Source organism: Trichoplusia ni, chromosome 17, assembly GCF_003590095.1.
Source record: "Trichoplusia ni isolate ovarian cell line Hi5 chromosome 17, tn1, whole genome shotgun sequence".
NCBI lineage: Eukaryota > Metazoa > Arthropoda > Insecta > Lepidoptera > Noctuidae > Trichoplusia > Trichoplusia ni.
In genome coordinates this window covers 9078419-9105089 of record NC_039494.1, presented here as the reverse complement: position 1 = coordinate 9105089, position 26671 = coordinate 9078419, and the positions used below count along the sequence as shown (strand labels likewise).

At 36.6% G+C, this 26671-nt stretch overlaps 2 protein-coding genes across 3 annotated transcripts in view; one reads left to right on the top strand and one right to left on the bottom strand.

Annotated features, from left to right (window-relative positions):
- Positions 1 to 19177, bottom strand: part of LOC113502290 (histone-lysine N-methyltransferase eggless) — a 28413-nt gene extending 9236 nt beyond the window's left edge. The window contains exons 1-25 of one of the 2 annotated variants that reach the window (XM_026883800.1): positions 16299 to 19177; positions 15619 to 15774; positions 14790 to 14989; positions 14047 to 14124; positions 13408 to 13537; positions 12863 to 13018; positions 12152 to 12345; positions 11865 to 11939; positions 10892 to 10982; positions 9959 to 10155; positions 9599 to 9753; positions 8310 to 8425; positions 7629 to 7768; positions 7324 to 7359; positions 6999 to 7100; positions 6363 to 6407; positions 5883 to 6062; positions 5333 to 5447; positions 4134 to 4230; positions 3550 to 3749; positions 2976 to 3160; positions 2456 to 2545; positions 1487 to 1606; positions 785 to 930; positions 95 to 290 (exon numbers count right to left, since the gene is read on the bottom strand). In XM_026883800.1, coding sequence (XP_026739601.1) covers positions 95 to 290; positions 785 to 930; positions 1487 to 1606; positions 2456 to 2545; positions 2976 to 3160; positions 3550 to 3749; positions 4134 to 4230; positions 5333 to 5447; positions 5883 to 6062; positions 6363 to 6407; positions 6999 to 7100; positions 7324 to 7359; positions 7629 to 7768; positions 8310 to 8425; positions 9599 to 9753; positions 9959 to 10155; positions 10892 to 10982; positions 11865 to 11939; positions 12152 to 12345; positions 12863 to 13018; positions 13408 to 13537; positions 14047 to 14124; positions 14790 to 14989; positions 15619 to 15774; positions 16299 to 18678 — 5580 coding nt within the window. In that variant the 5' untranslated portion in view covers positions 18679 to 19177. The remainder of the gene's footprint in view (positions 1 to 94; positions 291 to 784; positions 931 to 1486; positions 1607 to 2455; positions 2546 to 2975; positions 3161 to 3549; positions 3750 to 4133; positions 4231 to 5332; positions 5448 to 5882; positions 6063 to 6362; positions 6408 to 6998; positions 7101 to 7323; positions 7360 to 7628; positions 7769 to 8309; positions 8426 to 9598; positions 9754 to 9958; positions 10156 to 10891; positions 10983 to 11864; positions 11940 to 12151; positions 12346 to 12862; positions 13019 to 13407; positions 13538 to 14046; positions 14125 to 14789; positions 14990 to 15618; positions 15775 to 16298) is intronic. The other variant, XM_026883801.1, reaches the window with a different exon arrangement.
- Positions 19178 to 19273: 96 nt separating this feature from the next.
- Positions 19274 to 24420, top strand: LOC113502291. Its single transcript, XM_026883802.1, has 6 exons — positions 19274 to 19755; positions 20616 to 20697; positions 21315 to 21454; positions 22076 to 22194; positions 22883 to 22957; positions 23503 to 24420. The coding sequence occupies exons 1-5, from the start codon at positions 19629 to 19631 to the stop codon at positions 22937 to 22939; spliced, it is 525 nt and encodes a 174-aa protein (XP_026739603.1). The 5' UTR covers positions 19274 to 19628; the 3' UTR covers positions 22940 to 22957; positions 23503 to 24420.
- Positions 24421 to 26671: the final 2251 nt, after the last annotated feature.

Genomic DNA, 26671 nt, shown 5'->3' with positions numbered 1-26671 from the left:
TAGCTGACCCCAACATAGTTGGGAAAAGGCTAGGCCGATGATGATGTCAATTGTCAAATATAGTTCATAGAAAATATCCAACGTGTAAACTCACCTTTTTCCCAACAAGACACTTGTGCATGACGAACTCGGCTAGACAGTGCGTCAGGGGGTTGAAGTCGAACAGGTCGACGGGCAGCTCGCTAGTGATGAGCCGCAGGTAGTGATGTAACTCGCGCATGTTGCGCAGGCGCCGCCCGCAGGGGGCGCGGTACATCACTTCCTTGTTGCCTTTGAAACGGACCAGTTGTCTGTGGAGGGGATTGGTCATATTTAATGATTTCAAGATATTATTTGTATTCATTTTATTTCTGTGTTATGAATGTTTATAAATATTATGTTGTTCAACAATAGTGCATCATCTACCTCTGTACATACACTAACTTTCCTGTCCATCCAAAGGTTGTCTGGAAGATATCACTCTTAGCGATACGACCGCCATTGTACCCTAACACTGTATGTGTTGAATCACTGCTGCAATTCCATGGTGTACAATAAAGAACATTCTAATCTATTTGGGGGGGGGGGGGTCGCATCACTTGCTAGTAAAAAGCGTACTGGTAAGTGACGTCACACGAGATTTAAATTAACTTTTTTGTTTACGATATATGAGAAAATGCGATATACGTAAAAAAAATTTTTTGAAATTCTGTCTACGGCGGCTTTCACCAGGTCGTCGGTCCATCTGGCAGTCTTACTAATAAAATAATCTCTAAGTATAAAAATGATAGTTTCTAAGTGTTACCTCTCCCAGCCGCTCAGCAAGGGCTTGGCTAGAGGGTTGTAGGTCCTCAACTCCTTGAGGGTCAGGACATCAGACCTCTTGCACTGCGGCCCGCAGCGGTGAGGAGTCATCTTGTAAGGACGTACCGCGTTCTTTGGCGTGTAGTACTGCGATTTGAGGAAACATATATTGTAGTAAAAGAATAGGTTGTCACTAATATTATAAATACGAACATTTGTATGTGTGTGGATGTTTGTTCCTCCTTCACGCATAAAACACTGAACGGATTTCGATGAAACTTGGTGCACAGATAGTTTAAAACCAGGATTATTATATGGCCTCTATCCCGATTTTATATTCGATTTGTGTATAATATATAAAACTGAATAGTTTGTTTGTTTCTTATCTCAATTTCTAAATTCACATATTCAAATTAGGCTACTATGTAATAAGTAGCACTTATTGAATGTCAAATTACAATAGAAAAAATCCCAGATTCGTCTACCCATCATAATAAAAAAAATCTTTCAATGTTAGATAATACATTTATTGAGGAAGGCTTTAGGATATATTGGTATATTATCACGCTTATATTTATAGGAGCAGAGCAGTAAAGACATATCAGTGTATTACTGACAAAAACCCACCCATATACCCAATAACCCTATCAGACAATCCATTTTAAACCTTAATCCAACAATATAAAGTCCAAAATCAACTTACCACAACTCGACTCTCCTTTGCATGGGAGTCGTGAACGTTTATTTTGGGGACATCTTGTGGTGGTGGTGGTACGTGGGATGCTGTCGACTTCTTAGCTACGGCGCGTTGGTGACGGGTTTCCTAGGAAAGATGGGGGAAGTTATGAGAACATTATCAATAGAGGGTAGGAAGTAATCATTGAAGGAGAAATTTGTAGAATTATATTGGACTATATTCACACAACGCCATCTAGTCTCAAACTAAGCAAAGCATGTGTTATGAGTACTAGACAACTGATAAACATACTTATATAGTTCTAAATACATACATAATATAGATAAATTACACCCAGACACGAACAAATGATCGTGCTCATCACACAAATATTTGTCCTGGGTGGGAATCGAACCCACAACCTCCGGTATAGCAGTCAGGGTCACTAACCACCAGACCAACAGGATGATGATTTAAATTATTGCTAATTTAATGATCATTTGCGGATAGCGCGTGTTTTTTTATTATTATTTCATAATAATCATCTCTATGATCACTATTTATTTTACATATAGTGTCAAAGGTTTACACACTTATAATTGTAACTTGTTATGGTGATTTTTATTTTATCTAGTTTCTCTTTGTAACTTTAATCAGTTCTAAAAATTGTTGTCAAAACATGTATCAATTTATCAAAATCGAAAGTTAAATTATCTATACAAATCCCTCTCTTCATTACATTACTACTTATTATTAAATGATGTAACGGTTTACTCACGCATATATATCGGGGTAGCCAGACTCGCGATCCCGCCGCGTCTGCTCATGATTAAGGACTCCGGTTGGGTCCGAAACTAGTCGGGCTGCCCCGATAAATACGCGTGAGTAAACCGTTACATCATTTAATAATGAATCAGTCTCACGATAGTTATTATAAAAATTACTACTTATTTACATTTACCCCTGTAAATTGTGGGGTAAATATTAACATCTTACCTCAGCTTGCTGTTGCTCTACCTGAGTTTCCTGCTGTTTGGGCGCTTCCGGTTCATCTGACCGCGTGTATTCTACGTAAGGCATGTTTGACTGAAATCATATATTAATATTTTAATACTTTTTACATAAATTAAGGATGAAATTAATTACTTACTAAGGAATATTATGACTTTGACTCAATCGCATTAATAACCATAGCTGAATGTCGACTTTAAATATGTTTCTTTGATATGTGTATCGTGTTGCCCAGGTAACAGGGTTGAGGAGGTCAGACAGGCAGTCGCTCCTTGTAAAACACTGGTACTTAGCTGAATCCGGTTAGACTGGAAGCCGACCCCAACATAGTTAGTAAATAAGAGCAGCTGATGATAACTTACAAGTATACTTTAGACCATTGTCTAAAATCTTCGAACTGGCGCAACTCTGACGAATAATATGTTTATCTGGCGATAAGTCTCAGATGTGTGTTGACTCAAAATATAACTTTAGAGCATTGTAACAAAGCCTATATCATCCGTACCCCGGGCTGCGCCTTGCTGCGGGGCATGGGGCGGGGGCGGTGCCTCTCGGCGGCCTTCAGCGCCAGGTAGAGCGGCGCGAGGCGCGTGGACCCGCGGTACACCCACTCGCGCCGCCCGTCGCCCACGAACATCACCTGCGCCAGCGACGCGTCCACGCGGGACACGCGCGACGGCCACCACTTGCCTAGCCACAAGGAACACTCATCATGGTACTGGAGTCGAGACGAGGCGAGGCGCAAGGCGAGTTACGAACATATGTACAGATTTCACGACTCGCCTCGTGGATCGACTCCCAACAATCATATTTTGCTTCGAAAGCATTTTTGGAATGGGAACGGGAAATGAGCAAATAAATTTATTTTCCCTCTTTCTCTTCAAAAACAATTTACAGTTTTTAAATCCGAAAACTTCAGCTCGAATAATAAAATTGCCCCAATGCAGGTCGAATACATTAAAAAAGCTAATATTACTAGCTGTTACAAACATTACTTAAAAAAAAAACTATACTTTAAACGAATCACAACCGATCATTAAAAATACAACTAACTAGATCAAATATCAAAGCGAACTTACCATTCCACTCAGTCTTCAGATGCTGTCCCTCATGCAGCCTCACCATGGGCCTCTCGGGGTACTTCAGAAGGTAGTCCATTACGAATTCCCTTGAGAAAGGATGAACTTCCTCCCACACGAGGGGTGAACTCTCACACACCAGCCTCGTGAAGGGATGGTGAACGTACTGGGCGTAACCGTCGTCGAAGAATACTAAGTATCTGTGAGGCAGGAGGTCAAGTTAGGGTCCAACTTGAGGCAACTTAGTGTTCCGTACAAATAGGCTTGTTTAATGTGTAGTCAAGATAAAATCTACTATTGAAATGTAGAATTTGTTGTTGTAGTTTGGTCATTATTTAATAGATTTGTTGTGCTTGTGACGTCATCTTTCTAGATCGCGAAAACATATGCAAAGTTTGACCCTCGATTTTTATTTTTGTTATTTGATGTCGTAACAAAACTAGTAATATATTATCTGTGAATTACATTTTAAGTACCTAGCTATCACGGTTCATGAGATACAGCCCGATGGCAGACGAACAATTCAAATGACATAACTATTAAAGCATTTAGAATGGAAGTTTGGATTAGATAATTAGACTTACCTGTAACTATTGACGGGGTTAGGTATCTCGGCGACAACACCGGAATAATACGATTCCCTTTTATTCGAGTCCTTGAATAAAGCTATGAGACGAGTACCTGTTTACAATTAATGTTTTATATAAATAAGCACTTTTCATCACTAAGGGCCGATTTTTCAATCGCCAGATAACTTTTATTCGACGAATACGTTTGATGTTTTATTTTATTGCCATATTTATTCCTCAGATAAAATTTATCTGACTATCGAAAAATCGGGCCTTAGTCAGTTAAAAAAAGGGCAAACAATCTTGGTGTGTATTTTTATAAAAAAGACATATTAAATAAACAAACGACTGAAATCTTTTAGTGGTCTATTTAATTTGGTTTCATTTTTAAAAAGAGTCGTTACAGAAAAAGTCGTACTAAGTTTACTATTTTTAACTACCTAAATGAATGTAAAAAATAATAACTATCGTGAGACTGATTCATTATTAAATGATGTAACGGTTTACTCACGCGTATTTATCGGGGTAGCCCGACTAGTTTCGGACCCAACCGGAGTCCTTATTCATGAGCAGACGCGTGAGTAAACCGTTACATCATTTAATAATGAATGTAAAAAAAAACGAAAATCCTGATATTGAAGTGCCTTATTAAAATTTCTATTGCATAAAGAGGCATTAGTACGCATAAGCAAAGAAAAATATTATACAATATGTGACGTCACTAGTCAGTAACTTTAGTGCCGGTTGTAAGACCCCTCTTCCATATATGACTGCAAAGACGCGGCTGGTCCGTAGATGGGTGACCATCTTTGTCATAACGAGTTCCTCCGTGTTTCGGAAGGCACGTTAAATTGTGGCTCCCGGTTGTTATTCTTACATCTTTGAAAGTCGTTACAGGTAGTCAGAAGCTTTGATATCTGACAACCAGTCTAACTAAAGGGTATCGTGTTGTCCAGGTGACTGGGTTGAGGTCAGATAGGAAGTCGCTCCTTGTAAAACTCTGGTACTTAGCTGAAACCGGATAGACTGGTAGCCGACCCCAACATAGTTGGGAAAAGGCTAGGATAGAGACTAATTCGATTTTTTGTCCTATTCTGAAATACTCAATGTCATATCAAAATGATGTAATCTTTAAGCCAAACAAACTAAAACTTTACCACCTTTTTTATGCAGTCGGTTAAATCTAAAGTTTCAAATCATTATTTTTAACTTACCAATGGTCATTCTGACATCAGAGGGTTCCGCATAGGCCACGCACCGCGCCGGTAATATTTTAGCGTTGGTTTTCGTTTTGTGATCGAATTTGACGCGACACACCGAGAATGAATTCTGAAACAAAATGTTATATTTCATTATAGTTGAACAAGCAAGTTAAAAGTCTTAAGAGGTTCCGAAATAATGTAAACGCTGTTTGACGTCAAATGTGTCAATTTGTTACCCCTTCACGCCTAAACGGCTGGATGAATTTCGATGAAATTTAGTATGCAGGTAGCTGATACCTTGAATTAACAAATTTATTTACCGACTTTTTGATGGAAGGTAATGCTCTTGCAGTTATAACCGACATATAAGCCTTATTTATATTATTGTGTTTTAACTATTTTGTTCGTGTACATAAATTATTGAATGTATAAACAAAAATACGCGGGCGAAGCAGCAAAAAACAGCTAGTCGATGACGAAAAATTATAGGTACAAAAAGAGGAACTTCTAAATATCGTCAAGAACTGCCTTTCCTTTTACATCGGTTAAGAATACCACTTACAGGTGTATTAGGTGCTCTCGGCTGTATTTCCAGTATCCGGCCCTTCAGCCAGGGCCCGAAGGCGTTCTTCATCGCGTAGACCGGCATGCCCACGCGCAGCGGTGGGCGAGATATGGTCCCCGGGGGAGGCAAGTCGGCCGGGGCCAACTCCATGGACAGACGGACCACTGATATGTCTTTCTGGAAATTATTATAGTTTGCAAGTAAATACTATATAATATAATGCAACTTTAAAAAAGAAATGACCAACTGGGAATCAATATTTTTATGCGACAGCAAAAAAGAGGGATTGTTGTAAGTTCGACGAATCTCTCTGTCTGTGGCACTATAGCTCCCGAACTTATTAAGCTATTTTAATTGAATTTGTTTGTTTTGAATGACGATAAATTATGTGCGAGTGTACAATTTTAAGGTTAAATTAAAAACTGAATTAAGTAGTATTGAAAGAGTAAAATAAAAAATAATATATTTTGTACTTACGTCTTCCTCTAACTGAGCTAATCTGATATCTGGAACTATCTTATCCTGGAAATAATAATAATTATTAAAGCTGTTTTCAATATTAAATAGAAAAAAAGTCAAAAATCCAAATCGGCTCAGCCGTTTTAATTAATTAATTACCGAGACTAACGAACAACAATTTATTTTCCCACGTTTTTATATACTCACTTTTCTTGTTTGTTTGTCGTTCCGGTTGGATTTTTGCTCAATTTTGAGACACTTACCGATAAGCTATCAGGCTGAAATTTTCAGGGTAGCTTCAAAACTAATGACAATGTAATTAACAACTATAACAACGGCTGGACCGATTTTGATAAAATTTGAATGGACATTTAAAAACTTGGGTATTTCGATTTTTTAAAATCTATTAATTATTAATATATCAATATACCAGTCGCGCTGGAGAAATTATGGAGAGGCCTAAGTCCAGCAGTGGACTGCTATAGGCTGAGATGATGATGGTGATGATGGTGATGATGATATCAATATATTGGTTCCTTAGGTTTAAGCGAATGTTAGACACCGAAACGTCGGGAACTAAAATCTAAAATTAAACCGCGATAAAATCCGTAAAAGTAGTTTCATTTCAATATTAATATATTATTAAGTACTTACTTTAGGTGAATCATCCAACGGTGCATACCCCAATGGTATAGCGGGTCGTTTAACTGGCTGTTCACTCGTGATTGGTTTTCGACGCTTCTCGGCACGAATCTGCTACATAAATAATTTTTATTATTCAATTTGAAGATAATCATTTAATTTTTGATAGTGGTCTACGCCCTAATTATAAACCGTTTAAATCTTCCCTGAACTTCTAAAAATATTTCAAGACTATAATGAGCCAAATCGGTTCAGGTGTTTTCGAGTTTTAGCGAGACTAACGAATAGAAATTCATTTTTATATGTATATATGGATAGATAGATATATAAAACTTACCAACGAATCAACATGATGCGTTTCATGTCCAACAAACTGCAACAAAACATACAAATATTTAAAATTAGTTTTCTTAGATTTGATTACATAGTTACACACATACAAGTCGACCTAATTAAAGCGTGTTAAACCAAAACCTAGCATTTCCACAAATGCCTGATCTACGCGGGAATCGAACTCACGACACGTCGCGCACATTGGGTTTGGCGTGGCGACCTCGACCACTCGACTATCCGTGCATTATCTTCGAACTTGGGACAATGATATCCCGCCTACTGGTTGCCCAGCAGTGGGCGCCCACTTACCTTAAGCCCCGGCTTGTCCACTATAATCAACACGGGCAGTTCCTCACGCGTGGGTGAGAACGTGGCGTATAAGTCGCGGCGCAAGGTGTCCGTCAGTTGCTGGTACGATGCGAACACGTTGTCTAGATCTTTTGTCTCACCTAGACACACATACAGACAGATTATAACTACTACTAACTAATAGTAGCCAGGATAGTAAATGATTAAACTGACAACTTTTAATCGGCTCAAGCGATTTTTATTCTAGAGAATAAATAATATATATTCTTTCCCTCGATTGCGTCAAGAGTCTGATTTTTTAACTAGCCCATTGTGTCCCACAGTTGGGCAAAGGCTCCAAAACCCTTACACAATTCTCTATCCTGAACCACATGGAACTAAACCATAAAGTCTGAATGAAATAATTGTTTTATCTTATGTAATAATACTCTATTTTATTTAAAAAATATTTTTTTTATTTGAGTATGTTCCAGAAGGCTCGTTATAATGTGGGTGACAACCAGTCTAACTAAGGGGTATCGTGTTGTCCAGGTAACTGGGTTAAGGAGGTCAGATAGGCAGTCGCTCCTTGTAAAACACTGGTACTTAGCTGCATCCGGTTAGACTGGAAGCCGACCCCAACATAATCGGCAGACTAGGAATATGAGTACCATTAATCTTGTCACTATAAGTACCACTCACGTTCAATATGATCCATCTCCTCCTCCAGCAAGATCTGAGTTTCTTTGAGCCTCGCGTCGAGTTCATACTTCTTCCAAGTACTATTGAACATCTCCGCCAAGTTCTCTTCTAGAAACCTAAAGAACGAATACAGAAGTTAGTTTAAATTGGCCCGTTGGACTAGTGGTTAGTTGTCCCGGAGGTAGTGGATTCGATTTCCATTCAGATCATGTTTGTGTGATGACCGCTATCGTGTACCCGGGGATACGGCGAAAAATGTATTATGGCGGGACCTAAATTCATTATACAAATATATGTATAAAAGAAAGTCGTGTTAATTATACTATTCATAACTCGAGAATGGCTGAACTGATTTGGCTGAAATTTGGTGGGGAGGTAGCTTAGAACAAGGAGCAGGACATAGGATATACTTTTTATCACGATTATTGGCGGGAAAACCCTTTAGACTGCAAATTTAAAATGAGTTATATACAATTATAAGGACTAAATTTAGATTTTTCATCGTAATAACACTTGGTTGTGTGTTCTTTTTCTTATTTTTTTAATCTTTAGGTAACTTTATTCAATTTTTATACTTAACTCACTTGTTACAAAATAATGCAAAAAAAAGATTTAAAAAATCTAAATACCCACAAATTGCCAAATTTTATAAGATTTTGTCAGTTTTTATAGTTGCAAATTGCATTGTCATCGGGTTTGAAGCTACCCTGAAAATTTCAGCCTGCTAGCTTATCGGGAAGTGCCTCAAAATCGGGTTACAATCACCCAACCGGAACGACAAACAAACAGAAGCTCAACTGAACCATTTAGTCGTGTCGTATTATAATGTTTGACCGAATATTGGTTTTACATCGTTCTCATGTAATGCAACCATAATAATTTTTATAATAAATATCGTGAGACTGATTCATTATTTAATGATGTAACGGTTTACTCACGCGTATTTATCGGGGTAGCCCGACTAGTTTCGGACCCAACCGGAGTCCTTAATCATGAGCAGACGCGGCGGGCGAGCGAGTCGAACGAATTCGACTCGCGATCCCGTCGCGTCTACTACCATAATAATGTAACCCAAATTATTGTATGGCAGTGAAAAAGTGTAACCATGGAGTTTCTTGCTCGTTCTTCTCCATGAGAATCTACCTTCCGAACGAGCGGTAGCTTCAATAGCAGACTGACCGACAGACTGACACTAGTTTTTAATATTGTTTATATAAATTGTTTGACGTTCAAAAGTGCCATATACTGGTCTAATTGAAATAAAGAGTTTGACTTTGTATTTGACTCACTTGGCAGTCTTCTCCCCAATATTCTCCTTGACCGGTTGAGGGTCCTCCTCCTCATCCTCAGATTCAGAGTCGGATATCTCCACCAACTCGTGGGACTGGTTGCTCATTTGCAGGTCCAACAGTGGGGTAAAATCTTTTATGCCTTCGATTAGTTCCTGAGAAAGATTAGTATTTAAAATATTACATTTTTACCCCAGAAATTATATATTTGTCTAGAGAAAACTAACAAAATATTACACAATAAGATATATATATAATATAATAAGACTAAAAAACTCTGTTCAGTCCGTCAGACAGGTTTCTGTTGATGGATGAGGTTTCCGTTTCTGCGGAACCCTAAAAAATAATTTGAAATCTTACCTCAGCCCTACTGTAAACAACGTTGGCACATTTCTCGCACACCATGGTACGTCGTTTCCTGCCGGCTTCATAGAAAGCGGTGACCCTGGCATCTGCCACTAAGAATGGTACTTTATTGTCACTAGAGCACGAATAGTTCATGCATTTGATACGACGCTCTGGCGTTTGAGGTTTTTCTGGAGATTGCGGTGAGGGCGCTGTAAATAATATAATAATATTTCAGTATCTCACTGTACAGATGTCTCAACAAACGTTGTTTTGCCATTGACTGGCCTGTTGGTCTAGTGGTTAGTGGCCCTGACTGCTATACCAGAGGTTGTGGGTTCGATTCCCACCCAGGACAAATGTTTGTGTGATGAGCACGATCATTTGTTCTGTGTCTGGGTGTAATTTATCTATATTATGTATGTATTTAGAAATATATAAGTATGTTTATCAGTTGTCTAGTACTCATAATACAAGCTCTGCTTAGTTTGAGAATAGATGGCGTTGTGTGAAAGTTGTGGAATATTTATTATTTATTTTATTGAACAGAAAAAAACATTACGAATGAATGGAAAAACAATGCTCTTAGTGTTATGTCAAATAGACGTTGTTCGATTGTCAGAGCTACGGAATATGTACATAAAGTTTCATGAGAATCGGTCAAGCCGTTTCGGAGGAGTTCAATTTCGTACATTGTGATACGCGAAGTTAATATAATATGATAGATTATATTTAAAATATAAAAATTTCGTGTCATAATGTTAGCTACTATACTCCTCCGAAACGGCTAGACCGATTTTTATGAAATGTTTTTATTCTATTTACTAAGTTATTTGTCCAACCCTGATATATATATTTTTTTTATATTCGTTTGTAATGTCTTTTCCATCCCATTTTTTCCTTAGAAACACATATCTCTGCCAATATTATAAATTATAAATTACTTACCTTTAGGAACGCTTTCATCTTCGTCTGAATCTAGACTGAATATTTCTAGACCTAGCTTGGGTTTGATCTGCGTTTCCGGTGGCAAGTTTATCTAGAATAAAATAAATAGAAACAGATTAGTTAAGACAATAATGTCGTGATGGCCTTCCGGCACTATGATCGGATTTGTAGAGAAATAGATTACAGGTTCGAACCCAGGACAGGCAGGTAGCAATGTGCTTTTTCCAAGATTAGTCTTTTTTTATTTAAATACACCACTAAGAAACAATAAAGGAAAACTTCGCGCGGAAAACTAGTTCTGTTACAAATAATTCAATCTGAAAATTCAACCTCTTTTTTATCTAGGTTAGGCGGGGTAATCCTCATGGACACCCGCTCCCTCGGGGGAGGAAATGGGTAGTGTCAGACTCTTACTGACTAAACCTGAACCGCCGTGCTGCGTCATCCGCGTTTTTGTGTCAGTGTATGGCAATGCGTTGCAATACATAATGCTTAAACCCTTCATGGGAAAGGCTTTTGCCCAGTAGTGGGCAATAATTTTGAACTTGAACCTTGAGACATTTGAATATGTTCTTTGTGTCACGTCTTATCGTCGGTAAAACGAGTGGTGCGTATAGCCAGGAGTCGCAGGTTCGAGTCAGGTTTGAAGTATGTTTTATTTTTAATTTCAAACATTAAAAGAATGCAGCGCTATTTCCGTATAAAAATAATAGTGGCCTGCGCCATATCTCGGACTTCAATTGAGTCTCAATTACGTCAATGTGTTAGCTAGTTTTAACATTAGTCCACTAGATGTCGCTCGTTTTCGTTATAAGACGTGTCACAGTGCTATAAACAAATTTAAATTCTTAGGGCTTAGTTGGTAAAGCGACTGATGTGTATAGCAAGGAGAGTTTATTTTTTATTTGTATTTAATTGCAAATATTATCCGAATCGCAGCGCTTTATGCGTATTAAAATAATTAATATCTCACCTTAGTTTCTGGTATCACCATGGGTTCAGTGTTGCTAACAGTCTTAATAGTCACTTCACTGGTGTTCAGTCTAGTCTGAAATCAAATGAAGTAGAATTTACCTAACTTTTTCTATTCACGCGACGCTTTTGGGCAATATTCACACTACGCCATCTTGTCTGAACCAGATTAAAACTTGTACTATGAGTACTAGAAATACATATTTCTTAGTTAAGAGCTTATTGTTAGGCCATATAATCTCTTAAACAGTTTTGCCCACCAGTGGGACACTAACACAACATACTCACAGGTCGATGCGGCTTCTGTATCGGTATGCTAACGACGATCTCTCCCTCCATAGAGACGAGCTCTGACGTAGTTCCGCCGGAAGTCATCACCTCGATGCCTGACGGGAAGTTGATGGTCGTCACCGTGGGGTCCGGGGAGGGGGGGAGGGAGGCTTCGGGGGTTGGCTCTGGGTCCTCTTCCTGAGGTTGTAATTCTGAGGGTAGTTGTAATTTGGAGTGTAAATCGCAGAAAGGAGGATGAAATAAATTTAAAAATTAATAGATTAAAAAAATCCCACGTTTTTAAATGTCATTCCATTAAAATTTTATCAAAATTGGTCTGGACGTTTTTATAGTTGTAAATTGCACTGTCATCGGGTTTGAAGCTACCCTGAAAATTTCAGCCTGCTAACTTACCGGGAAGTGCCTTAAAAATTGAGATACAAAAATCCAACCGGAACGACAAACAAACAAATAAGAAAAGTGAGTGTATAAAAACATGGGACAATGATAAATATTTGAATTCAAGTTGCAATCGTTTTACAAGTTAGATAATTGACCATACTGGTTATATCTTAACTTTATGAGATTACAGAACAAATGATAGTTCTTATCACACAAGAATTTGTCTTGTGTGGGAATTGAACCCACGACCTCCGGTATAACAGTCAGGGTCACTAACCACTAGACCAACAGGGCCTCGATTCTGCTATTTTACAATGGACATCTTACCATCTTCAGAACTGCTTTCTTGTAAATCTACTATATTGACAATTTGACTCGGTAGTAATTTTTTTATCTCTAATTTTTTGATCTTGCTCGGTGAGGTTTTGGACGGCGATTGTTGGATCGGGGTCGACTTGCTTGGTGAGGTCTTGGGTTCTCGATCTAAAAATATATTTAATTATGTATTGATTATGATATTAGACTTAGATATAGTCAAATTTTGTATCTGACTAAAATAATTTACTAAAATAAAATTTTAACTGTCGACAAATAAAGAAATATATCTCATAAACAAACGTGTGACGTCACTTATCAGTACACTTGTTTCTGACAAGTGACGTGACTATCCTTGATGCTTTTTATGCTCGCAATTTATTACAAAATAACATTTCAACTGTTTTTGGAAATTAACTGACGGACTAATTTTATTTTTTAAGTATAATAACCAATTAGTGTAACCATTCCAGTTTTTCAGCGTAAGTCTGAAATGCTATGACTCAAAACAAAATGCCTTACAGTGGGACAGAGACAACAACATAATAAAACTTTACCTGGAGTCTTTTCATCTCTTTCCTTCATCTGGCTTGATGTAAGCTGGTTCTGATCTTTCTCCTCATTGTCAGATGTGTCTGACAGTTTGACTGTGTCTACATCCATTTGTTTCTCTTGATCTAATGAAACCTACAATGGTAGTCATTAAAATCAGCTGTAGAATTAAATATATCCTTTGTTTTAAGTTGGGTAAAAACTGTTTTAGAGGTAAAAAATACCGTTCAAATGGACTCGCAACATTCACTCCTTTTATAATAAGAGAAATAGTTTTTAAGAACAATTTTTAAATTATTTAATAATAAATAAATGCGGACAACATCACATACATTGTTCTGAAGCCAAAGTAAGTTGCTGAAGCATTTGTGTTATGGAATTCAGATACAACGAAGGTACCACAAACACCCAGACCCGAGACAATGTAGAAATGTGAATTTATACCAGACCGGGGATCGAACCCGGGACCTCAGAGCTAGCGACACCTGGAAACCGGTATCTTACCTGTATTTATTGTACACAGACACTTATAATAATAAATTTACATAAAAAGGCGACCTTAAACCATTAATGAGTTTTTTCCAAAAAACCTTGGATAGAAAGCAAAACTAGGTTTAAAAAATAAATAACTTGTTAAACATTACCTCGTTTTGTGATTGATCAAGAACATCCATTTGTGCTTCCGATTCTGCTTGCATAGGAACATCAACTTCAGGTGTAGCCTAATAAATAAAAGAAGGAAAAATAAGTCGACTTCAGGGTTCCCAAAAAAGACCTGTGAAAGTGATGAATTAATATCCTATTTGCAGAATATATAATAACTAGCTTTTCGCCTGCGGCTTCGCCCGCGTCGAGGTCGGTTATATCGCGTTTCCAAGAGAACTCTTTAAAAATCCGGGATAAAACCTATTCTATGTTCTTTCTCAAGGTCTACTCTATCTCTGTACCAAATGTCATTAAAATCAGTTCAGTGATTTAGACGTGAAAGCGTAACAGACAGATAGACAGAGTTACTTTCACATTTATAATATTAAGTAAGGATGAAAAATAACCGTTTTATCCAGTCTGACGTCCTAAGGTAACAAACAAAACATGAAAACTAAAAAAACTTGAGAATTAAAAACCTCCTCTTTTTTTCCCACGTTTTTGTACACTCACTTTCTTGTTTGTCATTCCGGTTGGATTTTTGTAACTCAATTTTGAGTCACTTCCCGATAGCAATGCAAACCCGATGACAATGCAATTTACAACTATAAAAACGGCTGACCTTTTTTGATAAAACTAGAATGGAGTGACATTTAAAAACTGGGGTATTTTGATTTTTTAAATCTATTAAGTAATTATTGAAACCGGCTTTCAAATTCGTATAGTAACTGATCAAACTCACATTTCTCTTCTCAACCTCCTTCCTCCTGACTTTCTCAGGAGAAGTACTCTCTACGTTAGAAATGGTAAACTGGAACTCGCTCTCCCTCACTCCCGGCGACTCTATCTCTTTCTCGCTCTGTGTTTCTCTCACCGCATCGGTCTCTGAATGCGGGGCGTTGGAGTCGTCCGACTGGTCTGGGGATACTTGGTTGCTGCTTTCTAGAAGTGGAAAAAAGATGATTTAGTCTGGTTTAGGCTTTCTATCCTTTCTCTTTCAATGACCAGTGTATCATGTAATTTTGTATGAGGCATAGAGTGTTACATAAATAAGCTCGAAAAGATAGCGTTAAAGCGTTTGTGTGATCCACGAATGATAGTCCTGAGTCTGGGTGACTTTGCATATGTAACTTAAAATAAAAACGAATCCCGCCGCACGGAATTTATTCCTTCTGTCGCGAGGGTTTTCACAAACATACAAATCACATGCACAAAGATACAGAGACTCAGGACAAGCATTCGTTGATCATACAAAACTTGTCCTACGCGGGAATCAAACCCGCGACACGTTGCGCACAGTGGGTTTGCCGTGGCGACCTCAACCACTCGGCTATCCATGCAGTCTGTCTCTCTTAGTTCTACATACGCTCAAAAACATTAACGTAATAAATTTTAAGATATATCTGAGAACTAGTCTAAGGGGTATCGTGTTGTCCAGGTAACTGGGTTGAGGAGGTCAGATAGGCAGTCGCTCCTTGTAAACACTGGTTCTTAGCTGAATCCCGTTAGACTGGAAGTCGACCCCAACATTATTGGGAAAAGGCCGATGAAGTTGATAGAAAAAAACATACCATAACGATAGTCGTCATCATCATCATCGTTCTCTTCATCATCCCCTCTCCCCCTCGCAGACTCCGCCAGCAGACCCAAGCTGTCCGTCATCTCCGGCAAGTCGTGGGGGTCAGTTTCCATGAGGGTCGCTTGTTGGGTGTCCTTGCTTTTTATGTCTGAGAAATATTTAAAGAGGTTTTTTTATAGTAATGTTAACTAATAAATACGGTTTTATAGAAATCCATACTAATATTATAAACGCGAATGTATGTCTGTGTGACTGTCCCGCTTTCACGCAAAAACGACTCAACTGATTGTAATGAAATTTGAAACACAGATTCACACAAAAAGGTCTGAAAGGGTGGGTAATGGATGGGGGTCAAACTTTGTATGAAACTTCTTTCTGGAATGGATTACGGCTTTAAATGTGCCTTAAATATTGTTTATGTAAAGGAATGAAGACGTAAATATGTCTGTTTGTTAGTTTTGTTTTTCAAATATATTTATAAAATTTAGAAACCCGTTTTTAAATGTCACTGAATTGCATTGTCATCGGGTTTGTAGCTAGCCTGAAAATTGCAGCCTGCTAGCTTATCGGGAAGTGCCTTAAAATTGTGTTACAAAAATCCAACCGGAACGACAAACAAACAAGAAAAGTGAGTGTATAAAAACATGGAAACAAAGAAAAAATTAAACTCACCTGTAACATCTGTATCTTTTACAACAGGATTATCTGCGAACATCCTCTCCATACCTTCTTCAACGGTCTCTTGTACTCCATCCTTTCTTCTGTCTTTCTCTTTCTCTACATCTTCAACAATATCTTTTATATTCTTTCCAACATCTTTATCACTCTTAGCGTCTAGAATATCCGATTGCTCTAAATTCATGGACAGTTCTGCGTCAATATCAATTAAGTCTTGTGAAGGTATTTCTAGCATCGCGTCAGGTTTGTGCAGACTATGAGCTTGTTTCACACGAATAGGAGAATCTTCTAGACATATATTTGATTTTCTGTCTCCTTCTATTGTATTGGCTTTGGGTATTTCTTTCTCATGTTTTTCTTGTAATTCTTCATTCGTTTTAGTTTTTTCTTCTGTTTCAACACTACTATCAGCTGTTAAATTGGTTAATTCTTTATTTTCATCATTTATTTTAGTTTCTATTTCACATTTTTCAGTTTCTTCAATAACATCTCCCTTTGTTAAGTCATCTAGTAGTTTTTTAACTGATTTTGCGTTTTGGTCAATTGTATTTTGTCTATCCTCATCTGAAATTGTATTTTCCTCTATATTTTCATTGGATTTACTTTCTGGTACTAATTCTATTTTTTCTTTTTCGTTCGGAGTATTAGAATCAAGTTTATCACTTGTATCTAAGGTTTCAGGAGTTTGATCTGCCTTTTCAATAGTTTCTTCAGTCAAGTTTGATGGCATTTGACTGTTTTCATCATCCATTTTATTTTGATCATCATCAGTTGTTTTATCTTCATTTGAAGTAGTAGTTTCTTGATCATTATTTTCAGTTTGATCATTAACTGTATTATCAACATTCATAGCTTGGTTTTCATCATCTTTGTGTAACTCTACACTTATTTCGTCCTGGTTATTGTCATTCACAACTCCCTTTTCATCATTTTTGACTTCTTTTTTGTTTTCCACGGCAATTTCTTCACTGATTTTACTCTGATCATCATCTAAAACTTGTTTTTCATCATCCATAACTTCTTTTTTGTTTTCCTTAGCAATTTCTTCACTGATTTTACTCTGATCTTCATCTAAAACTTGTTTTTCATCATCCATAAATTCTTTTTGGTTTTCCTCGGCAATTTCTTCACTGATTTTACTCTGATCTTCATCTAAAACTTGTTTTTCATCATCCATAACTTCTTTTTTGTTTTCCTCAGCAATTTCTTCACTGATTTTGCTCTGATCATCATCTAAAACTTGTATTTCATCATTTGTAACTGCTTTTTTATTCTCCTCAACAATTTCTTCACTTGTTTTAGATTGACTATCATCTAAAACTTCTTTTTCATTACCTTTTAGTAATTCTTCTTCATTAACATCATTTATATTATCCATAGACACATCCATTTCAGTTTCAGGTATTTTGTCAATTGGACTATTATCTGTTTCTAATAAACGTTCTTCGTTTTCTTTACTTAAATCATCACCATCATCAATTAATTCTGTATGTTTGTCATCATCATCAGTATTGCATTTAGTTCTTGTATCTTCTATTATCTTCTGAATTTCTGCTACTTCTAGATCTATATCTTTATCATCATCTAGAAGTTCCTCAACTAGACTATCAGAAGACAAAAGTGCCAATTCCTCTGTCTTTTCTTGACTATCTTCTTTGACAAGACTACTTTCGGTATTTAATTTGTCTATTTCTTTATCATTTTCTACTTCTCTTTTACCAGTGTCTATGCTCTCCATTTCTTCACTGTCTAAAACCTCTTCTGTACTATTTTGTTCAGGTTTTTCTCTATTTTCAGAATTCTCTGCATTTGAGTCTGAATCCAAAATAGTTTCATCAATAACTTCACTATCTTTAACAATAGTTTTAGTCATTTCAGTATTACTAGTATCATCTTGTAATAGTTGTTCTTCTGTGAGTTGATCAACATTAGTATTATTTTCATCACCTTCGTCATCATCATCTTCATCCCATTTTAATTCCATATCATCAGCATCTGTTGAGTCTACGGACATATCCATAGATGTGATAGCAGGATTTCTATCAATTATAGTTTCTTTAGCTTCATTGGCTGTATCACCGCTTCCTGTGCCAAAGTCTAGATTCTGATCTTTGTCTTTCTTGTCTATATTTATGTTTTCATTTGCTTTTTCAACTTCTGTATCACCGATTTCTTTATCAAGGCTTTCTTCTAAGACATTGCTAGGTGACAGTAGATTATTCTTAGATATACCGCCAACAGCATCTTCAGGAATTGCGGATTTTATACTTGGTAACTCACTTTCAGATCTTGTTTCTGTATTTAAGTTCAGTAAATCTTCGTTTAGGGCTGTTTCTTCGTCATTATTATTCCCCTTCTCCTCCGCAGCGCTCATTGTGACTGGATTCAATTATAAATCGTTAAAATCCGGGTAATTCGAAGTTTACATTCGAGATTATTGTGTGAAACTGTACTAACGGCAAGTGTTAGAGTGTCGAGTTAATTATTAATGAATAAATGCTTCTATCGACGGTAATTGCTTTCTAAGAAGCAATGTTATTGATGTAATACAAATAACAATTCAACACCCGAAACCGACACCAGAAATGCATTTTATTTGACATTTAGCTTCAAATCTGACAGACCACATGTGACAGAATAGAAAGAGTTGCCAAGGTAGATGATGGACCCACACACTTGGAATTTAAGCTACGGTAGATATTTACTTGAAATCTGATCATATTTTAAAATGTTAATATTCCAAAAGATCTTTGGATTAAATATCCAAACACTAGATTTGAGTTACTTCTAATCTAGGAATCTAGTAGCGCACGAGAATGAATCGAATATTTTTAGTCTATGAACAGTGCGTTCCATAACCTAAATTCTGTGCTTTAAATGGCTTTCGAAAAAGATAGAAGTATATTTCTTTTTCGTTTTTCTTAGAGAAAACCACGTAATCTTGAGCTGGAACGCAACTATAAATATTTTGTTTGCTTTGATTGACTACCGATTTCACTTGGAAATTAAGCGAAATTATGTAAAATTTTGTTGCAACTTAACGTGTTTTGAATAACAAAAACCGTACCCATATATTTTTAACGGGAATCAACTAATTGCAACAACTCATTTGTCCTGCAAAATAAGATTTCACCGCCGCAAATAAGTCGCAAATAATTTGTGTTTTAAGTGTTTGTAATTATAACTTTGTGTTTTGTTGAATATTTCTGTTACGAAACAGTGTTTCTGTTCATTATTTTGTATGTCGCATCGTTGACGTAGTTGAAAATCACAAGTGCCTGAAATTGATTACATTCGGTTTTGGTATTTGTAAGAAAACGCAAAATGAACAGCATGAATAACTTCTTGTCGCCTCGGGCAATGGTTGGAGCTGCTATTGTGGGCATCGTTGGAGCCGCCGGCGTATTTATTTACGAGCAAATATATGCCGAGAAGAGGAGGGCTATGTTAGGTTAGTAAAAATGTTTTAAAAATTTCGTCAGCGGAAAAACTGTCTCGTGTACATTTTAACGAACTTGATTGCCGTTTTTCTGCTGTATGTAAATTAAAACATTAACAATGTACAGGTTTAAAGACTTTTCATAACTACCTCAATGCACTTGCAATGTCAAACAGGTTATGTACCTATAATGTTTTTTTTTTATATATAAAAGGCTACGATAATTTTCTCCAATTTAAAAATATTTAATTGTAACGTATAATTTCGTCTTATCAGTAGCCTATATTATGACTTGCAGCCTTGCTTTTCTATAATGACACAATCTATTATGCTCAATGAGTTAGCAGTAATTGCCATTATTATAATAGACTAGGTATGCCTTGTGGTTTTGCCTACTGTCATTATGCCTTTATCATTCCAATAAAATAGTTAAATTTTTATTTTATAATTAATCAATTGCAAAGAGAACCATGCTAATGATCTCTGTGCAATAGGTTTGATTCCCAATGACAATTAAACCTTTATAATCTTTTCCTATATTCTTTATAGCATTTGTCTGATTGGAATGAAGGGATGTAAGTAAGACTGAGGTACCTACCCAGTTTATACAAAAAAAAATATTTCACAAATATACTCCCTTTGCTAAGTATAGCTATTTAAAAAGTTAAACAATCTTAGTGTCTTTTGTATTACCGACATTTTAATTATGACAAAAACCCAATGTGAAACTAAAATAAAGATTACGAAATGAAATATAACACTGAAATATTAGCCCTTTTTCTATTCAAGAAGTACCACAAAATACACATTGATCACAACACTTATTAACATGTGGGTAGTTTACGAATAAAAATAAATTTACCTTCTTTTAGTGAGAGAAGTAGCGAGATTGGACAAGCAGGTGACATCGATGAGGTCAGAACTTGAAGCACTCAGAGAATTGCAGAAGGAAACGTAAGTAGGCTATAGAATAGACAGATAATCTTAATGAAATTGCTTCTACTATGTTCCTCATGCAGGTGTCACACTAACAGCTGGACTGCAATGTCAGAGGACTGAACGACTTTATTTCAGTTGTTTAAAAATATTGAATTATTTTGTAAAGGAAATGAAATGGGTTCCCACATTTTTATACACTCACTTTTCTTGTGTTTTTGTTGTACCGGTTTGATTTTTGTAAATCAATTTTCAGCCTGATAAGCTAGCAGGCTGAAATTTTCGGTGTAGCTTCAAACTTCAATGACAATGCCATTTGCTATAAAAACGACTGAAAAGATTTTGATACAATTTTAATGGAGTATCATCATATCAGTAATTAATATGGCCGTTTGACATATTTTCAATACAAAAGCTGTCAAAACATCAAACATATTCGTCGGATAAAAGTTATCTGGCGATTGAAAAATTGGCTCTAAGTATAATAGAATAAAGTATAGTAGAATGGTTGGCTGGTTAGACTTGTTCAATTTGGAAATAAGTGGGACAGGGTTGACTGATTTCTATAGTTAATGTAATGTGTCGTATATAAATCCTATGAATGGACCATTAAACCATGATTGTCATCTCCCCAGTAATATTCGGCGCATGAAGCAGCGTCGCACGCGGCGGGTGCGGCCCGTCAAGCCGGCGCCCAGCGGGGACGCTCCCGACGCGCCCGAACAGAGCTATGCGTCTGACTCGGAGTATTTTACTGACTACCAGTCTGTGCTCGGTGAGTTATACAATAATATACTCTAAGTTAAGAGCTATAAGACTATATTTAAAACACCACAAAGTAATTGCCGGCGCCCAACGGCGTCGAGCCGCAACAAAGCTATGCCTGCGACTCGGAGTATTTCACTAACAACCAGTCTGTGCTAGGTGAGTTATGCAATTATGGATTGTAAATGAAATAGAATAAGATTCAATTAAGATCGACATGGAAAGTATCAATGCCCATGCACCGGAACACAGCTTATTCCAGTAAAATACTTTAAATCGGAAGCTATCTCCGTGTTAGGCGGGTTGTACCAATATAGCCTCTAACATGGTCGAACATTACGGTATAATTCCTTGCATATTATAGGTACTGTAGATATGGCCCTACGAATGTCAATTCTCTATTTAACTTAAGCCTATTTGTTCGTTTCATCTTGCAAATTATTTCCAAATATTTATAAACTAGTAATAACAACTTTTTATTGATCCATTGCTACGCAAAGATCATCCCATGTATCTAGAAAATTTTCAAGCAATACTGGAGTATTTAGATTATTTTTTATATGCAGACATACAATTCGGATATTTTTACCAAAGGCCCAATGAATCTAATATCCAATGCTCATTTTTTTAGGTACAGATGGTGAACTAGACAGTGAAGAGTTCTACGACGTGCCGACGGACGAAGACGATGACGACACGCTTCGAGAGTCGCTGCGGAACGGACACGCAATCTCAGAACTACCTGACGAGGTAACATCATACTTTACACCTACTTACTCGTGATGGCCTCCCTTTACCGCACGTAGGCTCCAAGTCTTCCCATTGTGCGTCAGGTGGCTTTGGGAGGCTGTCAGTCCAGCCATCCCAGCTCCCTCCAGAAGCGCACAAGTCTCCTGAGACGTTCGCAGGCTTCTGAGATATACCGTTGTACCGAGGATCCCTGCCCGATAGTCTGCGACTCTCATTCTCTCCAGGAATCCCTACTTATATTGTTTCTAACGCAAAACTAGAATTAAAACCTAAGGGAGGTCTTTGCCCTGAAGTAGGACAGTAACGGCTAAAAAACACTAGAATAAGCTACTAGAAATAGCTAATCTTGCGCAGACAAAGTCGCAGGCATCAGCTAGTATTTTATAAATACATTGAACAACAAGGCAAGATTATTAAGATCTTCTTGTCGTGTTGGCTCTAGTTATAACTGTCTATGTCAGCACGGATATCCGAGTGGTTGAGGTCACCACGCCAAATCCAATGGGCGCGACATGTTGTGGATCCCGCTATTCACTTTAGGAGAATGCGAATAGTGTCAAATTCAATCCCAATTTCCATTCATTCATTGGCCATTGTGAATAGTGGAAAAGTACCAGTATTACCATAAAATATTTATTTCATCATTTTAGTTCAAACTTATAATATCATTTTATTTGTATTTTCACAGGACTCCCCAAAGATCACAGTGGAAACACCGGCCACTCCAGTCAAAAACGTGACCTAGCTGTGACAACATTCATAGGTAAGGAAGATGATTTATTTTTAATTTTGCATAGGTCCAATTTTTTACTTAAGAAAGTTTTTTGATAGTAACTATCGTGAGAATGATGCAACGGTTTACTCACGCGTATTTATCGGGAATACTAGTCGGGCAAATCCCGATAAATACGCGTGAGTAAACCGTTGCATCATTAATAATGAAAGTTTGGTAGAAGGAGGTCTCCTTTGCACAGCAGAAGGCTTTAGAAAAAGTGTCAGAAGAGATTAAGATAAAGTAACTTATAAAAGTTATGAAGCAAGCTTTGATGAAATTAAGATTTCAAAATAAGTTTGAATTGAGTGTCCGATGATTGGATAATATGGACATGCCATCTGATCTTTTTAATTCTATTGAAAATGTTTTAAGTTAAAGTTTTTTTACTTTTAATAAAACATATTCAAGTAAAATGCAAAATTGAGTCAGTGGAAAATACTGTAACTATTTTCTTATATTGACATTTTGAAACTCAAAACAATTTTTTTACTTCCAGTAAAAAAAAACTAATAAAAAAAATGTTTCTTTTTCAGCTGAGTCCAGTAGTGGGAGTGTAGTATTAGATAGTGGGGAATGGGCAAACCACCGTAGCTAGTTATAATGGTTGCGACTAAACGAATAGTTAAGCGAAATTAACTGCTAACTAATCCATGTATAGTTAAACTTAAACTGTAAGTTTGTTAAGGTATTAACGTTTAACAAGAGTTAAAACTCAAATATAATCAGCTAAGAATGATTCGGACTACCGCACAAAGCTTGATCAAACGGTGATCTGATGTTAGAAAACGGAAATTTTAATACAGGCTATACCATAGCCTAGCTAGAAAGACGTAGAATCTACCCATATTGTAAAATATGAATGTTACATTTATTTATTTATTGAATAGAATAGAACGGTAAAAACCAATTACACTACTCATATACACATAAAACATAACTTATTATCAAGAACAGTAACTTATATCGACTTAGAAATTTTAATATAAATTAAAGATACAAGGAAATACAAGAAAAAAAATATCGGAATAATAATACATCTACTACAATCTATCTTTTTAAAGAAATTTAGAATGGCAAAGTGTTAATAATAGGGTTCCTTACAGGTAATTTTAAGGTTTAGGTTACGAAACACTAAAATTACCTGCTATGAAGAATTTAATCCTTCTGTACCGTTTCATTGTCAGTCAAATCCGACGCACAAAGGCACCTTAATTCGGAACAAGGATTCGTAGATCACACAAATGATTGTCATACCCGGTAATCGAACCCCCAACACGTCATTCGCAGTGGGTTTGGCGTGGTGACCTATGAGTGTAGCAGAACAGACAATATTTGATTATATAGAAACAATATCGGACCAATGGTGTCAAGTATCTTGCAAAATATTGAAAACTGTTGCCATTGGAGTTAATCGGTTCGGGCGTTTTGAATATTAGGTGGAACAAACAGACGCGGCGGGATTGCGAGTCGAACTGACTCGCGATCCCGCCGCGTCTGCTCATGATTAAGGACTCCGGTTGGGTCCGAAACTAGTCGGGCTACCCCGATAAATACGCGTGAGTAAACCGTTACATCATTTAATAATCTAGGTCTCGTGCTATGAAAATGTCTATAAGTTGTGTATAAGCTTAAAATACTCTAATTTTTAGACGACAAAAAATCCATAGATTTATTAAGCGATTTCAAAAAAGTGCTGTGTTTTATTTGATGTTGTGCCACTCTAGTTAAACGTTTATTAACCTTATTCAAAGTAACAATTATTCCATTATTGTAATTAATTATAATCAATTTATTGAATTAAATTGTAAGTGATATTCAATTAATTGAAAAAACGTTACTACTAAATTCGTACAGTGTATTTTTCTGTAATTGAAATAAAGTACATGATTGTAGGTGGAGGAATACGAATTTTATAGACATACTTGATGTTTTAATTTATTAGACTATTATCTCAAGATAATCAATTAATTGGTTCGCCATTGACCGCGTGACGAACACACAGATAAGTTTCACATTTTCAATATTAATATTTATAATTGACTATTCAGTTATCTATACTAATATTGTAAATATAACGATAAAACTTGCTAAACCAAATATTTGTGAGGCAGATTTTCGTTCGCTCACTTTCCGCCGCGTCAGCTCATGATTAAGGACTCCGGTTGGGTCCGAAACTAGTCGGGTGACCCCGATAAACATCAATAACTTAACTTTTGTGATATAGTTAAAAAACTGCAAGCTAATTAGAATCCCTTCTTATTTTTGTCATGAAACTCTGTACATACCTTTCTAGGCCCCAATTCTGCTATTTACGATGTAGTGTCTAATTAAATCCAATTGCCATTTATTCAACAGCCTTTGTAAATAGCGAAATTGAGGATCTTTGAGGTCTAATGTCAAGTATTTCTAAAATCTTCTATTTCGTAATTTATAGCAGTATAGTCGGTGCTATAGCGAATGTATCTCACATTAATATAGTGTAGATTTCTATATCTATAACTCAAATCGTCGACAGTTCTTGTAAAATTATAATATGAAACAATGGCGAATTGTGTAAAAACAGTTTAAATTATTAAGCCATTTAAGAAATATACCAATAGTCGCTCAGCTGTATTCAAGAACTTGACGTTTTAATAATTCTAAAATCTAAAAACATACATTTTTAAAGGTCCTAAAATTTTATCAAAATAGGTCCAACCGTTTTTGTAGTTGTAAATTACATTGTCATCGGATTTGGAGAAAATTTTTGCAAATTTATTTTGAGGCACTTCCCGACTCAAAATTAAGTTGCAGATATCCAACCGGAACAACAAACAAACAAACAAGAAAAGTGAGTGTATAAAAACGTGGGAAAATGTCCGTCTCCACATTCCACTTCACGGTGACAAAGAGAGTGACATTTTATATTTCGACGACCTCCGCGATCGAGTGGCGTACATACCGATTTCAAGGTGTCGCTAGCTCTGAGGTCCCGGGTTCGATCCCCGGTCGGGTCATTGTAAATATTCAAATTTCTACATTGTCTCGGGTCTGGGTGTTTGTGGTACCTTCGTTGTATCTGAATTCCATAACACAAGTGCTTTCGCAACTTACTTTGGGTTCAGAACAATGTATGTGATGTTGTCCGCATTTATTTATTTATTATTTTGATCGTCGTTCTTGAATATAGCCGTGAGAATATTGCAGGTGTCTCCCTTAAACTCAAATTGTCTTAAATAAAGGAATTGTGAGTTTATTTAAATGAAATATTGTAAAATAAAAGTGTTAATGTTTTGTTGGTTTAATATTATTTTTGTAGAGGGTTATTTTGGGTGAGTTTTTGTTAATTATTTTAATTGTAAACGCACAAATTTAAATCGCTATGTTTTACAAAATATAATGAAACACAAATATACTTTGAGAAAACAGTAGTGATATTATCGAAACTACAAAGCAATATGGCAGCAAAAATATTGCGATATCGCTGTCAGGGCCGGATCTAGGTGTCCAGGGGCCCCGAGGCAACAAGGGAGTGGGGGCCCCCTGGTTCAAGTTAAAGTGTTGTAGTTCAAGTGTTTTCATTCAGTGAAAAATTTATCGAGCTTGCCTACTTTGGTGGTGGGCCCCTAGGCACTGGCCTAAAGTGCCTTATGGATAATACGGCACTGATCGCTGTCAAAATCGCATAAATTAATCGCGTTTTGAATGAAAAGAACGCATTCT

Bases quoted from the DNA above. Each gene is read 5' to 3' on its own strand.
- LOC113502291 (XM_026883802.1), top strand. From the start codon at position 19,629: ATGAACAGCATGAATAACTTCTTGTCGCCTCGGGCAATGGTTGGAGCT. The intron at 19,756-20,615 runs GTTAGTAAAAAT...ACCTTCTTTTAG, and splicing joins GAAGAGGAGGGCTATGTTAG to TGAGAGAAGTAGCGAGATTG. The intron at 21,455-22,075 runs GTGAGTTATACA...TCATTTTTTTAG, and splicing joins TGACTACCAGTCTGTGCTCG to GTACAGATGGTGAACTAGAC.